This window comes from Mycteria americana, chromosome 1 (genome assembly GCF_035582795.1).
Source record: "Mycteria americana isolate JAX WOST 10 ecotype Jacksonville Zoo and Gardens chromosome 1, USCA_MyAme_1.0, whole genome shotgun sequence".
Lineage (NCBI taxonomy): Eukaryota > Metazoa > Chordata > Aves > Ciconiiformes > Ciconiidae > Mycteria > Mycteria americana.
In genome coordinates, this window is record NC_134365.1 from 14493283 (window position 1) to 14509141 (window position 15859).

Here is a 15859-nt window from a genome sequence, read left to right on the forward strand (position 1 = left end):
ATTTAAATCAGTCCATTTCCTTACACTGAAGCAGAATCAAGTTTATACTAGCTCACATTTTACTGCATTTTCTAATGAATCTCAAATTCATTAGAATGCAAGAATGCAAGAATATCCTTGCTGAATTCAAATGGCTAATGCACTGCAGTAAAGAGCATTGAAGGAGCTTTAAAGCTAGTCAGTTTTGCATTCATTTTACTATGCAACCCACTTCCATAAAAATGTCACCAATTAGATATATGGATAAATAGGAAATGATCTGTGGTTATTCTACATTAGCATTAGGCACAACATATTTTTGGGAATCATGCTCTAGAGTCTGCTCTAGTGTCGCAGTTCTTATGGACCGCTCTTGTGCAGGGAGAACATTTTGGATGGAAAACAGAAATAAAAACAAACCAACAAACATCTGGGCAGGAATAGGAGCTGGACACTTACCCACAGAGGTGCAGTTTTCCAAAGTGAATGACCTCCCTTCTCCAGCCCTGGGTGGTGCCCGCGTAGTAAGTGCTGCTTGGGTGATGCTCGGTGGAGCACAGGGAGCTGAGGTGGCTGCTGCTGCTGTAGCAGGAGGGGAGCAGCAGGTGCCAGGTGGCCCCCAGATCTCGTGAGAACTCCAGCTTTACTGGGTCGGCAGAGGAGCTATCAGTGGTGCAGCCGATATTGATCTGGGAGCCAGGACGTGAAATGCAGAAGGTGACATAGGGCAGGCTGTGGGACACCTAATCACTCTTCATCTTTGTCAGCCTCCCCCATTAGGTACGGTATTTATTTAGCACAGGAAAATGGGGATTTGGGAACTCATTTAACAATGGGGATGATGCAGTCAGGACACGCACATGAACATGAACTCTCGCACATTGCCCTACCTGTCCATGGACATATCGCACTCTGGCTTATCATAAAATGAATGTAATAGGAAATCCCTAACTACTTCTACTAAGAGAAAACCATAAAGTTAATTAGGCAAAATCCCAAAGGAGAGCTGATAATGTTGCTGGAGCGAATGCATCAATTCTTGCAGTCCTCTGGCAGGGACCGAAGTAATCACAGCACCAAAAGAATGTGCATTTTTAAAACCAGAAATATTAAAACAAAATGTGCAAACATAAACTTTTTGTTAAATTGCTGAGCTGCACTATGGTCCTTTTTTGTGTTACACTTCCCCCCCCAAAAAAGCTTATGCCACAGGGTGGGTGCTGTATCAATTCAATATGTTCTTCAGCTTTCATACTCACTACCCATTTGCTCATGTGTGGTGGCAAAGCCCTAGGAAACAGCATTAAAAGAGTATCATAGCTGGACTGCATTTAGATTCAATGTCACACGAAAACATAGTTTGGCAGTGTCAAACTTGTCAAGGTGTTCTTACAAGATTCCTGATGTAGAGAACAGAAGGAAAGGCAGAAAACCTACATGAACAGCAGTTCTACTACTGAAAAAAATGTAAAATGTTGTTTTGTACAGAATCTGAGACTTCTTAAGACATATTTTTTGCACACTCCCAGTGCAAATTAGTCTGCTTTTCTTTCACACTGATATTAAGATGTTCTTTTAGTTTCAAATTGCTTATATAAAAGAAGAGGAATTAGTTCCCTTACAGACTCTGTCGTATAAAATAAGATGTACTATACTTACCATGCAATAAATAAAACCCCATTGCTGTTGAAATACAAAGCCTGTACTAAAACTATGAAACATTTTGGGTTTTTTACATATCTTTGTAGTGGAAAATAAGTGTCTTTCCAACATACTACTCTGTAATGAAAATCTATCTATTTCTAAAACCCAGTAATACTTTTTAGAACTGTGCATGAATGCTGAAAATGTATCCTACGTCAAAATTCCTTCATCACTCTTCAGTGCACATGAGTCCCATCAACCTACATTTGACTAGAAGGGCTGTCTACTCATCTGGAAGCTTAGAGAGATGCTTGACCCAATATAGTTTTTGACTCCTGAGACACAGGGAGAAACTCTACTGCATTATGTATAACTTCTTCATTTATACTAATGTCCTCAAAAACGTGAGCTGAAAACAATGTTCTTACCACATATGGAAGTAAGCATGTAGATTTTATGAGGTTAATGCTCTGAAGACTTATGAATATCTTAAAGTGACCTCAAACATTTTTGTTCTACAGGCTGTAATCTATATTTTAAAACAGAAAATGGTTTGCATTCAATAATTTATGAATTAGTTGCATGACAAACTGAAGCATGCATGAGTGCACCGAGGTTTACTTGTAAAACCTAGCTTTCTTGTAAAACCCTTAGTATCATTTGAGTAATTTTTTATAAACCAGTATCATTTGCTGTTTAATGCTACAGTATGCTATATCTTTGTTAAAAGCAGCCTGGTAATTGTGGCATGGCAATTTACATGAAAGATTCTTTTACAATTTCTTAATGACAATATAACGATCCCTGATACATACTAGGCTAAATGGTTACTCCCATCAGTAGCTGCCCTAGCCAATGCACAGTTTAGATTTTCAGATAGATAAACCCAAAACACAGTTTAGTTTAGACTAAACTGTCTAAACTAAGTGTTGTCATTGGGTGCCTGTTTCCACTGTCTGTATGAGAAGCACAAAAAAGTATGCTCCTTATTCATGAGCTTTAGATAACTCCCTAAGATGAGATGAATTCAGGCCATCATGGGCAAAGAACAGCTTCCACTAGAGCCTCTATGAAAGCATGGGCAGAAGCAAAAGGAAAACAGAGCCTTGGCTCTCTGAGAAAGTACAAGCAGGGCAGTTAAGCCAGCATGCAGGAAAAATTAATCTCTATTGCCACAGATGAAGTCGCAGCTCTCCACTGCGTCAGCTTGTGGGAATGCTGCACACTTATCCTGAGCAGGTTGTGAAGTGGCAATCTAGACCTTCATTATATTTTGGTGCTCATCATCTTGTCTGCCAGTGGTGACTCTCCAACTTGTAGGACATGGACTTTAATGCTATCAGTGCAAGTATATGTGCATGGACAAAGTAGTAATTTAGACAAGAAAACAGAATACTTTGAAGCAGAAATTTCCCTTATCTCTGTGTTAAAATCTTCATGATATACCCACACGGGGGAAAATAATATCAAAGCAATTACAGGGGAAATTAGACAGGCTTCTCTGCTTGGCAATCATAACAGCTGGGTGAATACACCAAAGAGCGCAACCTGAAAGAACAGCACTCTCTAAGCAAGAGGCAAAGTAACTTTCTGAGGACAAGTACCTCAAATTGGATTATAGTGTTTTCATTTACACTCAGGTCCCTTGTTGTAATGGAGTGTTCTCCAACTTCATTTGAAACAAATACCATAGCCGAATCTTCTTCTCTGTAAAAAAAGGAAAGGCATACTGTAGACTCAGTTTATTACACAGTCACTTTTTTCTAATGTATTGCTGAGAGATGCTTACGGGGCTCCCTTAGATGAATATGGGCAATAAAGCCCAATGTTTCCACCAGGATAGAAAAACCAGTTGTCCTCTTTGGGACCAAAGTCAAACGTATCCAAAAGGATCATGGGATTCTGTAGGTTATTTCCATCAATAATGAAGTCATCAATAATCCAGATTTCTTCTTTTTTGCCTACAAAGAAAAGGGGAACATTCCTATTAAGACCTGATACTACTATTACTAGAGAGCAGAACAGTAGCCAGTAGTTATGGATTACATTGAGAAGAGGGTGCTGAAGGAGTGGCTTCACTATTTTCATTTTCCATGAAAATAGTCCCCATACTGCTCTGCAGTCTGACCCTATGGAATTAACTTTTATTCCTCCAAAATTTACAGAATTCACAGTGAACTGAAGAGTGAAAAACCTGTGTTGAACAAGTATCTTCTGTTTAAATCACATTTACTTTGAAACTCTAGTGTCAATGTCTTCTTTAATTAAGAATCATCTAAATGAGCAGTTGCTGTAGAGCCCAAGCAGCTAAAAGGATTGTTTCGTTCTGCACCTTTTTCCTTGCACTCAGCAGCCAGTGTTTGTCTGGCAAGAGCTCTTCGAGAGAGAAGGAAACTCTGAGCGACCTTCTCTCCAATGGATTATGAATTCAAATGTGCTGCAAAATTGGTGCTTTCAAACTGCAGAGGAAGGATTAGATTGCCAGATCTCTTGTGTAACTGGTTTTTTAATCTATCTAAAAGCCTTTGTGTTGATCAGAGAAAGTTAAATGTCTTCTTTTAAATGAAATTCCTACCTAAGGATAATGTCTGCAAGAAAAGTTGAGTTAAATATTTTAAGCGGTACCCATCAGATGAATGAACTTGAACTGGATTCTTAGGACTGGATTTGAATTTGCTGTTTTATTAGAGGTGTGCTAGGCACTTGCCTGTGTGGAATAAATCTTTGCTGTATCACTGTGTCTAAACGATTGCTGGAATTCTTTAGAGCCCTTAATATCAGCTCTTGCAAGAGATGTGCTCAGAGTAACTGAGAGCAGAGGAGAGCTTTCTTCAGCTGGCACATCTCCTGTAATCAGGAGGAATGAGCCGAGTTCCTCTTGTGGTTTTCTACAGTTCCTTAGAATTTAATCAAAAGATTAACTGCTCACTACATACTCTTTCTAAATGGGTTTTTAATGCCTAGTTATTTCTGAGCAAGGTAGGCCCAGATCCTCTTTACACTTGGGACACTTTTGTATAATTGGAGCATTCTAATGGGACCTTAGTGTAAATGAGAAGCAGGTCCATTAAAAATAATGGGAAGAACCTGAGTGAAGTTAACTTTATCAGTGTTGCTTGATCTCCCAGTCCCTCCAGGACCAAAGCTGATAGTCTTCTTCACACAGTCAAGGGGTATTAGGTTAAGGTACTTTCACTTTAAAGCATACAGCAGCTTTATAAGAACAGTAAACATAATCCTGCGATAATTTTAATTGAAGGAGTTCAAATATAAGAAAACATGATTTAAGAGTCTCTATTATTGTTGAGTTCAAAAATCTAGCCTCCTACAGATGCTGAGCTGTGCAAGTGTGGACCTGGAGTCCCATGGGTGTCTCTTCCTTACCGTTGTTGTAAGGTTGCCAGAGCCTGAACCGCGTCGCGTTGCTTTGGGCTGCGTAGGGCAGAGGAACGTTAATAAAGAGGACATCCGTAGTCTGCGTGAAGTAAAACTCATCTATCAGGTGCCAAGTGATGCCACCGTTGACAGAATATTGCAGCAGGATGGAATGAGACCTCTCGGGGGTGCCTGGAGCAGAGAGGACATGCATTTGTGTTTGTTATAATCCAGTTTTAAAAAGCACTAGCTCAAAAACACCTCTTCAAGTGTAAATACAATTAGGTTACTTTGACATCTATGGCAGAATATGGGCTTGCTTTAAGAACAGCTTAAGCTGTTGGGAGGTTATATGTGTATTATACATCTTCCTGTGCTTTGCCTTGCTTGTCTGTTTGCAAAATGCTAACGAATTAGAGGCTACATTTACATTACTGTTCATTATATGTACGGTCACTGTTAATTTACTTAGATGAGAATCTATCTCAGTGTTATAATTTTTTAGATTAGAACAAACCAGCTCCTTTTACTGCAGACATCATTTTTCAGTAATTCAGCATTTATTTGCTTGTTCTTCCCAGGTACCAGACATTATCATCACCATCTGTACCACCCACAGATAAAGACACAGTCCTTACCCTCACAAATTTATAGTCCATGGCTCTGACTGCAGACACTGATATGAGCATATTCATGCCCAGAAATCATATAATTGATGTAAAGTGCTGAAGATCTTTATTAGCATGTTTTAACAACAACAAAGCAATATTCTGTGCTTTAAGCTGGGACTAAAAATCAGTAGTGGAACTGAGAGTAAAATTTACATTTCCTGACTACCAGTTCCTCCTTTTTTTACTTAAAGAGTCAATAAAGGCTCTATACAGCCCTGGGTATTAACATACGCTGATTAGAGCCCAGCACTTGTACTTGATGCTGGTTGCCCTGCACAAGCTCAGTCCCCGGTGTATGTTTGGCCCATGCCTGACTTGTTGACCAGAAACGTCAGCGTCTGAGCAATGGTATCTCTGAGGTGGGTTCTCACTCAGACAAATTTACACTTTGCGCTCCCCTCATAGTGCAGGAACAGTGATGGCAGTTCCCCAAACCCTCAATAAGAGGGCATGAACTAGCAGCAGAAAAGGGCTAAGGGACAGTTTCTTAATCCCTGCTTCACTGTGCGTTACCGTGCAAGTTTCTCCCATGTTCTGCTCTTAAATTAACCAAATTTGCTGAAGCCAAGGCACCTGCTGTGCATGCTCCTGCCCCACTCTGCTCCAGCACAAAGTCTCTCTTCAACCACCACATGTGGAAAGGAGACATTTGCAGTCAGGAGCTGATTTCAGCTTATCGATGGCAATTAACAGTAAACAACACACGGCTCTTAACGCTTAGAGCTGAGATGTGCCTAGCTATATTAATTTGCATTCAACATTAGGGAGCTTGTTGGGAGTAAGTCCTGGATCCAGGCCTAGGGCTAGCAAGCCACATAAATTTAATGAGAAAAGATTTCTCCTGGAGTTTCACTGCTTTACCTCTTGTGGGCTGAGTATAAAAATCCAGCCTTGAGCCTTCGGCTATTCCTGCCTTTCAGAATGATATTTTTACGCATCATATTTTTTAATATTTTGGCAAGGATCATATGTAGAAATATTTCCAAGGCATAGTTTTGTAAAAAAAAGTCTTCACAAAGATTTTGCTTTTAAACATGAAGTATTATTGGGCATGTTATTGTTTTGGGGCATGTGATGTTTTTGGCTGTTATTGTTTTCTCTCTTTTCCATAAAGTACTTAAAGAATAGTAATAAATAACCAAATATGTATATGATTAAATGCTTGTTAAAGGGAATCAAACTTAATTCAGAAAGAGCTACATTTTTACTTGCCCATACAGAGATTTGGCTAAGATATTTATTTATCAAAACTATTTTTACGCTGTCCTTTGGCAAATGGCGAGTCCAGTCCCAGTGCTGAGCTTCCCGCAGAAGCTATGAACATCTTGCACCAAAGGGAGAGGGGTTTTTGCATGTTGAGAGTTCAGCCTTGAAGTGCCCGTTCTACAAGCAATGCTGGGAAAAACTTCTGAGATTACATGGGTGTGACTGAAATGCTCAGTCAGGTTAGTGGTTCTCCACTGTGTCACTCCTGACTGGGATAAAATTATTTTGCAAGGCCAGAGATGGCAGGGGCTTGGAGCAGGGTAAGACCAAATCGTTGGCTTGAACGTGCTCGTACTAGAGAAACGGTCTCAAGCTTGTTACACCAACTTGTAAACTTGGCTTGCAAAGTCTGACTATTCTTCATACAGAATTAAATAGAATTATGGGGTTTTAGTCATCTCTGTGGTAGCTACTAGGAAGCCAAATGGTAAGAGCTCTTAATGCAGTGGACTGAAACTTGAAAATGAAAAACTCCGTAGTTCCTTATCTGTCCCTTAAGTAATCTACTATAGGCACCATTTTATGACTTTAAAAACTGACAAATGCATTTTTCCCAACATACAGCAAAATCTATAAAAATCTTGAGCTATTGTGTTTCTCTCCTGCTCAAAGACTGTACTAGCCCTGCTGTTTTTGATACCACCACAGTTTACTCTTTTACTGCACAGATGGCCATGTAGGCTGGTAGCAAGGTAGAGATGATGCAGAATCTCAAACAAGTTCCCATATTATCTACCACAAACTGATGATCGTGTACACTGAAGTTGAAAATGTAAATCCATATTCTTTTCTGTGATGCTACTATGTATCAATAAAGCTAGAGAAGTGATAGGAAATAAACAGTGATCTTTCTTACCTTTGGCAATAAATTTGAACGAAAACTGGATGTACACGGTATTAGTGCAATCTAGATCTCTTGAAACAAGCATCCTCAGTCCTTCCTACAAATACAGAACATATAGTGTGAATCTCAGTTCCCATTATCGAAGATGCTCTGCAGCTTAGTATTGTCTGGATGTTGTCTGTTACTGACTGCCGGTGGCAGCGAGAGAGGCAGCTCTCTGTCCCACACCTTCCCCCAGGCAGAAAATGGGGATAGTGATAGCCTTGGCAAAGTGAGCCATAGTAATGGAAAGGGCTAGATATGGGCTGTGTCACCACCAGAGGCACAGCTACATGGTCAGTGATCAGCTGCAGACACAGGGACAGCTCATTCAGTTCATGCTCTGAACCACTGGGATGTGATCTGATCTGCAAGCACTGTAGCTGACTTAGACATTGAGCCCAAGCTAGTATACCCATTTTTGGGGCAAATTGTATAGTAGCCAAGCACCATAATTTCCAGGCGGGAAGACTCCTCTCTAGGAGCTTTTTTCTGTGCCTCAAAAAATATTTTGAACAAATATCCTCTCCTGGGGCAACCTCTTGACTTAGAGCGGTATGGAAAGGCAGCAGACAGGAAACCTTATAGTGACCCCTCAGGTCCTGTCCATGTCTATAGATGAGCTCAATGCTGTGTGGATCCTGGGGCCAGAGCCGGTCCCCATTCTGCAGAGATCTGGAAAACTCCACCTCACAGAGCTTCCCTCTTTCTCAGACCCATTCCCGTAGGGGAACAACCTGCAGGAACAACCAAGCCATGTTCTAGACAATTCACATCCTGTGATTTGTAATTTAGATGATTTAAAGAGGTTGAACTGGAGTCGAGGTTTTGCAAAGAACTATTTCTAAAGAAATAATTTTTACACCCAAAGTTATGAAACTTTGCTTTTTTGGGGCACTTGAATTCAGTGTGAAATGAAGACTCATGTGTGAGCCTAAAATTTATGTGCTTATGTGAACAAAAGTCATTCTATTTATGTGTTTTGTTGAAGAACTGAGAAGTTCAGAAAATATGGTATTTCCTGGCCTTTTTTAACCTGGAATTAACAAAAAAATCCTTAAAGAGCTAGAAAACTTCAAAACAATAGAATTAAGTAAAACACAGGGTAACTACATGAACATTGATTACATAGACTAAGGTGCTGACTAATCTGTATTATTCAAAATACTCAAAAGCCAATCAGGGGATTTCAATACACAAACCCCATTGACTGCAATGTGTACTGTATTTCCAAATCACTCACTCGGCCTCAAGATTCTCAGCCGCAGAGTTTCATTCTTTTCCTTTGATGGTTAAAGAGGAATTTATACCACAAATGAAAATAATAGCCAACAAACAGATGAAACCCATTTGTTCATAAAAAACAACTGTGACAAACATGGTGCATATTTAGGGCAGGAAAAGACAAGCAAAGTGAAAATCTCGAATTCTAGCCTAAAGACTTTGACATAAACATATGGAGGGTAACAACAAAAAATTTACTTTCTGTTTTTAACTCTACTGGTTTTTATTAATTTTTTCAATGTAAGTAATCTCTGACCCCTTTAAAAATGAGAGCTGTTCCAGACTTGATGGTGTCACCATTCAGGTTTCCCCTCTCAGCACCGTAGACCTCAGGCCAAAGGTCTGGATGCAAGTTACCATTGAAATCATCCTTCAGGACAGACGGCAGAGGAATGACAGGGACACAGTACGGACCACCAAAGCCTCTGTCACACCTAGCGACAAATTGGGAGGAAAAGGTGTTATCCATCTGGCCTAGGTATAACACAACGTCCTTTCTATGAAGCAGGTTAAGCAGGTTGCTACTTACACACAACGACCTGCGTCACAGATGCCATGGCCTGAGCACATCCAGGGGCACCCTGTAGCCAGGACCACATTATCAATAGCCCAAGAATCAACACCAGAAGCATAGTTGTACTGAATCCATCTGAACCGTGTTCTGGGAGAGCTAGAAAAAACAGAGTGAATGTATTTCAGGCTTCAAAATGTATGCTCCACAAAGTGCTAAATAATAAAGAAAATCCCATAGACTTCAGGAGAACAAAAGCATATTAATAAGCACGACTGTCTGTATTTGGAAAAGACTTATATTCCAGTTGAAACTGGAAGTTTCAATTTCTCAGGTTAGTTTTCAGCAGACTCTAAAGCTGGTGACTTTAGTTTTCAGCAGACTCTAAAGCAAAATTCCAGCAGACTCTAAAGGAAGGTGCACAAAGTGAAAACCGGGAAAGTCAACATTGCTGTGACTCTTGCTGGTCAGCAAAGTGGTCGAGCAGGAACTATTAGCTACATTAGCATTCAACAGCTCCACATGTTGCTAGCAGAGTTAAAACAATATAATTGCTTCAGTAAATTAAGAAGTAATGAAAGTTCATTTATACTAAGTGTCGTGTAAAAAAACCCCAATGGTTACATATGTTAGTATATATGTGTATAACGATGTATGACTATATATGTACAAACATGCACATGCATACACACTGCTGTAATTGCTGACTGCCTTGTTGTCCTCAGATGAGGAAAGTATTTTGGAAAAAAAAATCTGTCAAGATGCTATGGGTTAGATGACCTTGGATTTGTTCAGGCAGGAAATGTGCTGTGGAGCTGACCCTGGAACAAGGCAGAGAGTTGCCCTCTGACTTTGACAGGATCAGGATATCATTATATTTGTGAAGAAGATTCTTTGGAAGAAGATGCATCGTCCTCTAGAGTGAACTATGAAATTAGAAACCAAGACGTGAGCTCCAGTCCCAGTTCATTTACTGTGTGTCCATTTTTACCACCGTATTTTCTGGGGGATGACATTCACAGAGGTAATGTGTAGGGTGCTTTGATGAATTACAGAACTGTTCAGAATAATGGTAAGCAACATCATCGGCATCTGTTATTTCTAAACTAGAGCATGGTTTTATTCAGAGAGACGAGTGCCAGCGTATCTGCCACATCCATTTACAACCATGTGATATCAGTAGGAGGCAGGCAGAACTCTCCTCCAGGTCAAAAGGGTGGAGGTGGCTTATCCAGTAACATGCGTTTTGACTTGCTGAATGTCAATAATTAACATGCCCAAATCTTGGATGACAAATAACATTATAACTTATGTGCAATGACAGAAAATACTTTTATATGAAAAGATGGGCAAGTGCATTGATTATTGCTTTTTATTGAGTAAATGTTAGAAAAGGTTGGTTTAGCATTCCTGTTCTTGCTGTCATAGATTATAGGCAAGACTTAAGAAGTCACTCATCTAAAGTTGTTACTTCCTTAAGTTCCTGCAGTTCACATTGTATCTGATGAAATATTTTGAAGTGAAATTTAAAATTCCGATGGCGTGACAACACACATTTAATAATTTAAAAGACATGCAGAAAATTCCCAAGCTGGCGGATGTTTACTCAGATTAGATCAGCAAAATCTATATCATGCTAAACAGCCAGAAGAGAAGTGCTCACTTGGTTGAGGGTGGGAGGTAAACCGTAATTCTCTTCCAGTTTTGGAATCTTTCTGAAGCGTAGACGGAGCTCTCGGTGTAGTGCTGACAGCCGATGGTTGGAGGGACGCACTCCTCCGTCACCAGGTGCCAGTCTCTCCCGTTGTTTAAAGAATACTGCAGGTGAATGCTATGGGAATTGCTGTATGGCTTGCTGCAACCCATGCTCAGCTCAAATTGCAAGAAAGTGGAGGCTGATACATGGAAGTCCCAAGTCTCGGCATAACGAGGTTTTCCTAAGAAGTGAGAAAAACAACAACCAAAAAAGTATACCTTATGCATATGCTTTCCACACTGTCATTCAAATTTGTTATCTGTATTTTCACCTTTTTTCAGCCATCTCTTCCCTGCAGATTACTATATGCTTGAATTTGTGTATACCTCCTACCTTGTAAAAACTTGACCCATAAATAATTTATAAAATAGGTGCATACAAATGTAGCAATGTTTGGTGACACGTACCGATGTTTTCACTGAACATCAGCGCTGTATCCATAGACAAGCAGTCGATGTCTACTTGACCTCCTTGTATTCTGTACCAGCTTGCTTGTAAATCCACAGTTCCATCAAATTTATCCTGGAAGCCAGTCTGAGAGCTGTCATTCATCCCTATAAGGACATCGTCCAAAGCCCACTGAGCTGAATGCTTCCCTATAAAAAGCAGAATGTGCAGGTTAGCGGAGTCCCTTTTAGTTATTCTTTATGTCCACATCGTGTGTTCACCCAGTGAGCAGTGTGCAGTCATGTAGACTGACCACTGTTAAACAAGACTAAAACATTGCTCAAGGACAAACCTGGACTCTAGAGTATGTTTCTATTTCAGATAAACACAGGTATTTCCCTCTTAATTTCTCAAGCTTCAGTGCCATCGTCATCATACACTCTCCCTGTGTTTGAATGAGACATTTCCTGAGCCCCTAGATTAGGGATTTTCATTTTATGGGTCACAACCTTCCTGCCATTCCCCACACTAAATCGGAAAGCTCTCTGTCTAGTTCCCAAAGTACCTTTTGTATGGAAGAGGATAGTACACAAAGGAAAATGCTGAAGGCTCTTGATATAGATGATATTCATAGAAGTGCTCTTCACCTTCTCCTTCCTGGAAACCTCTCTTCTCTTGCTCTCCAGCCCACAGGCATCTCAGTTCACCATCATCTCCAGCCCATTTCTCGAGCCCTTCATTTCAATTCGCCTTTCTACTGGCATGCTGAAAATGTGATCTTACTGTACAATCGCCGCCCTCACAGAAGAAGGAAAGTCTTGACAATAAATTGGAGCTTGCAGCGATATGCCAGGACTTTTGTCTTGCCACTATGAGGAACGTGGGTCATGTCTGATAGGGCTACTCTGTACTGAGTTATGGCAGACAGAGGACAATCTATGAAGGAGTTAATATCTGTAATGAGGAGTGGTTGTCACCTATGGATGCTGGTATGGAAGGCGGTATTTCAACCTCCAGTCATAAATTCTCCCTCTTACTGGGAGCCACAGGGCTGCCATCAGGTGGTCTTAGAGTGAGTGCTCTCAGCAGGGACAGATGTCATCCAGGTGCCCCCAGAGCAAGCGGCCACGGGCAGGACACAGGGAGGGAGCAACAGGTCTGACATCGCACCGCTCCCCAGTGCAAATGATTGTGGCAGAACGACAGTCTGTGGTGCAACAGCTGCTGCTCAGCATTTTTCCCAAATGAACTGGCTTCCTGACTAAATCACATCCCTCTTGTCTTGTCTACTCTCTTGCCTAGTGAGGACAATTAACTCCAGCGCATACATTGTAAGAAAATGTATGAATAAAAAACAGCCATCAAAATGATAAATGATATCCAAGAAGCTGCATACCATAATTACCTGAATGTAAGCTGTGTGCTTTTCTCCCCAGGGAATTGCTGTTAAAATGTACTGTGCTATATTTCTGAATATCACCTTATATTTTCTGCAGGGATCCAGGAGCCACTGCCTTGCACAAAGGTGGGACACTTAATCAGGACACTTTTAATAGTGGTAACGCGTCCCCGCACAAGGTGGGAGCTCTCGCAGTGGCTGTAGGTATCAGTCAGCACCAGGGTTTTACTTTCAGCTGAGGACGTGGGAAGTGGCTGAGTGGGCTTTGGAGGTGCAGCAGAAGGCAGGGGAGCAGGGCACTGGGCCCCCAGAAATGGCAGGGGATGGGGGTCCTGTTTTGGAGTGTGGAGATATTCAAATAGTGAGATGGGAGCCACCAGGTAGGCAGATTCAAGGCAAGTTATGTCTCCTCTTCCAAAATGGAGAAAAAGTGAGATAAAATGTGTAAGCCATTTTGCATCCCAGGTCACTCTATACTCAGGTAAATCCTCTAATCTTATTTAGGCTTTTCTGTGTAATACTCTTTTTCCCTCCCCTGTGTTATCTCTCAGTATCTTTGGTTCAAACTTTGCTCTTAAACAATTTTACTCTAAAGCCCACTATTCCACTTGGTGCTATAAAAGAAAATTCTGTCTGCAGTGTGACTGAGGAAAGCCTAAATATGCTCTTACAGCACCCAAATTGTACACCATACTGTATTTTTGGAAAGCTGAGGTTTCTGCAGAACATGTCCATACTGAGAAGCATTGACATGTGGGTTGTCTAAAGCTGCTTAATGAATTTTTAGGATGGCATTGCTTACCGTGTTGTGGCTGCCACCAGCGGAAAGCAGTGGCAGGGGTTTTGGCCTCCCGAGGTAAGTCTATCGAAACAACCTGGGGTTCCAGGTACGACATGAAGTCCAGCTCTCGCAGCAAATGCCAGGTGATCCCGTTATCATTTGTGTATTGAACGACAAGCCCTGAATTTAAAATTAAGAAAGGCAGTTAGTCTGTACAAAGCAAAGGGGGGCAACTCTTCAGCCTGTACTCAGGAGCTGCCGACCCCTGTCCAGTGCATGCCACTTTTGGCATCTCCCCTACCCTTTTGGCATCTCCTCGTCCAGGAGCATTTTGTGGACAAAGTCCTACTGCAAAGGTGACGTGGGCTCACCAGCTGCCACGTGTTATCTTGCTTGTCTTCACCAAACTCAAAGGATCAAATCTTTTACAACCTCAGTGAAACTAATGATTGCACCACAGAAACCATAGGAATAATGTGACTTTCTTAATGTAGTCAGTATTTATTTCATATTGGATATCCTTGCAGTTTGTGTGGGACACTAAGTTGTAATTCTGATAGCTGGGCTCCCAATATGGGTAGTTCACAGTGCTCATGCTACCTATGCAAGCTCACAGCATCCTTAAAAGTTAATAATCATAATATTTAGATAATTTAAAATAGTCTTCATATCTTACACACAGTATGGCAAATAGTAGGACATAGCAGAATTGTGAAGTCACTTATGAGCTCATCACAGGGGATAATGGAAGACAGAAGCACTTCTTATGTGTATTTCCTCTCTTAAAACTCTTTTATACTGGAGTATGTTCAAAGATAATGGATTTTCTTGTGTCTTATACTGGTGAAAATGAGAGGAGAATCAAACCCACAGTGTAATCTGTGCTGAAAGATGACAGTTCTGAATCGGTATCAATGTAAATGCCATATGTCAGGAAACAGCCCACTGATGTTAAATGATTTATACTGAGAGGAAAATGAGGTTTTCTCATCTATCAGATGTCAGTGATCTATCTCCATGCAACTAGACCACTTTACATGGGGTTTCTGCTCCCCAAATCCTGCCGATCCTTCCCAGACACAAATATCAGCCCCCTGCCCCAATAACTCTAAGCATGTGGGTAAAATAAGAGAGTAGACAGCTGGGAGAGATGAATTTCTTTAGACTAAATATATTTTCAGCTGCAGCTTTATAATTTTGCATTTCAGGTAAATCATGCATGAGCTTGGGCTGGAAGGCAATCTTTAGTTAGACCCACTGGTGCAGCTGAGAAGCTAAAGAAGTTTTCAAGCACACATCTCTACTTCAGGTCAGAAATGGAGGTTGCCCACTTTATCCTGAACTTGAATTTTATTCCTTTTATTTCAGACCTGAAGAAAGTCCTCTGTACTTGTAAATTTACCTGTTTTCCAACACTGTCAAGCACTCTAATAAAAGCTGTTACACCTCTTCTTGTAAATGTTGTCTTAAACCATCACAGCTCCAACAAATTTACTCCTGTTGATAGATCACCATTAGGTTTGGTGGAAATAAGTGTAAACACAAATGTGGAACAAAAGTAAATAGTTTTCTGCACCATTTATGAAAACGGAAGAGGTAATTGATTTATGTTAAAAATAAAACAATCTTTTTGATTTTGTAAAGTCAGTAAAAGGCAAAAACACTGTAGAAGACCCAAACCACAAAAAGCTTATTATAAGGAAAAGAGGTTTTACCTTCATTCCTGGCTCTTGGTCTGCTGCAGGAGTTACCAATAGCCTTGCTTCCAATTTGTACATAAAATTGAACTAGCCTGTTAAAAAAATCAGGGTAGAAGAGAAGTGTAATTATCTTCTGATAGCACAAGATCAGTCAGGATAACTCTCCTTTCTCAACTAATGTGGCATTTTCAGTTAGGTCATTATTCCAGGCTTATTGATCAGG

General features: G+C 40.6%; 1 protein-coding gene across 1 annotated transcript in view; it reads right to left on the bottom strand.

Moving 5' to 3' along the window:
• Positions 1–15859, bottom strand: part of RELN (reelin) — a 293553-nt gene that overhangs the window by 43118 nt on the left and 234576 nt on the right. The window contains exons 31-41 of the mRNA XM_075491501.1: positions 15652–15728; positions 13958–14116; positions 11777–11965; positions 11277–11550; positions 9632–9772; positions 9359–9536; positions 7792–7876; positions 5008–5190; positions 3413–3584; positions 3228–3330; positions 439–668 (exon numbers count right to left, since the gene is read on the bottom strand). Of these exons, the coding sequence (XP_075347616.1) occupies positions 439–668; positions 3228–3330; positions 3413–3584; positions 5008–5190; positions 7792–7876; positions 9359–9536; positions 9632–9772; positions 11277–11550; positions 11777–11965; positions 13958–14116; positions 15652–15728 (1791 nt within the window). The remainder of the gene's footprint in view (positions 1–438; positions 669–3227; positions 3331–3412; positions 3585–5007; positions 5191–7791; positions 7877–9358; positions 9537–9631; positions 9773–11276; positions 11551–11776; positions 11966–13957; positions 14117–15651; positions 15729–15859) is intronic.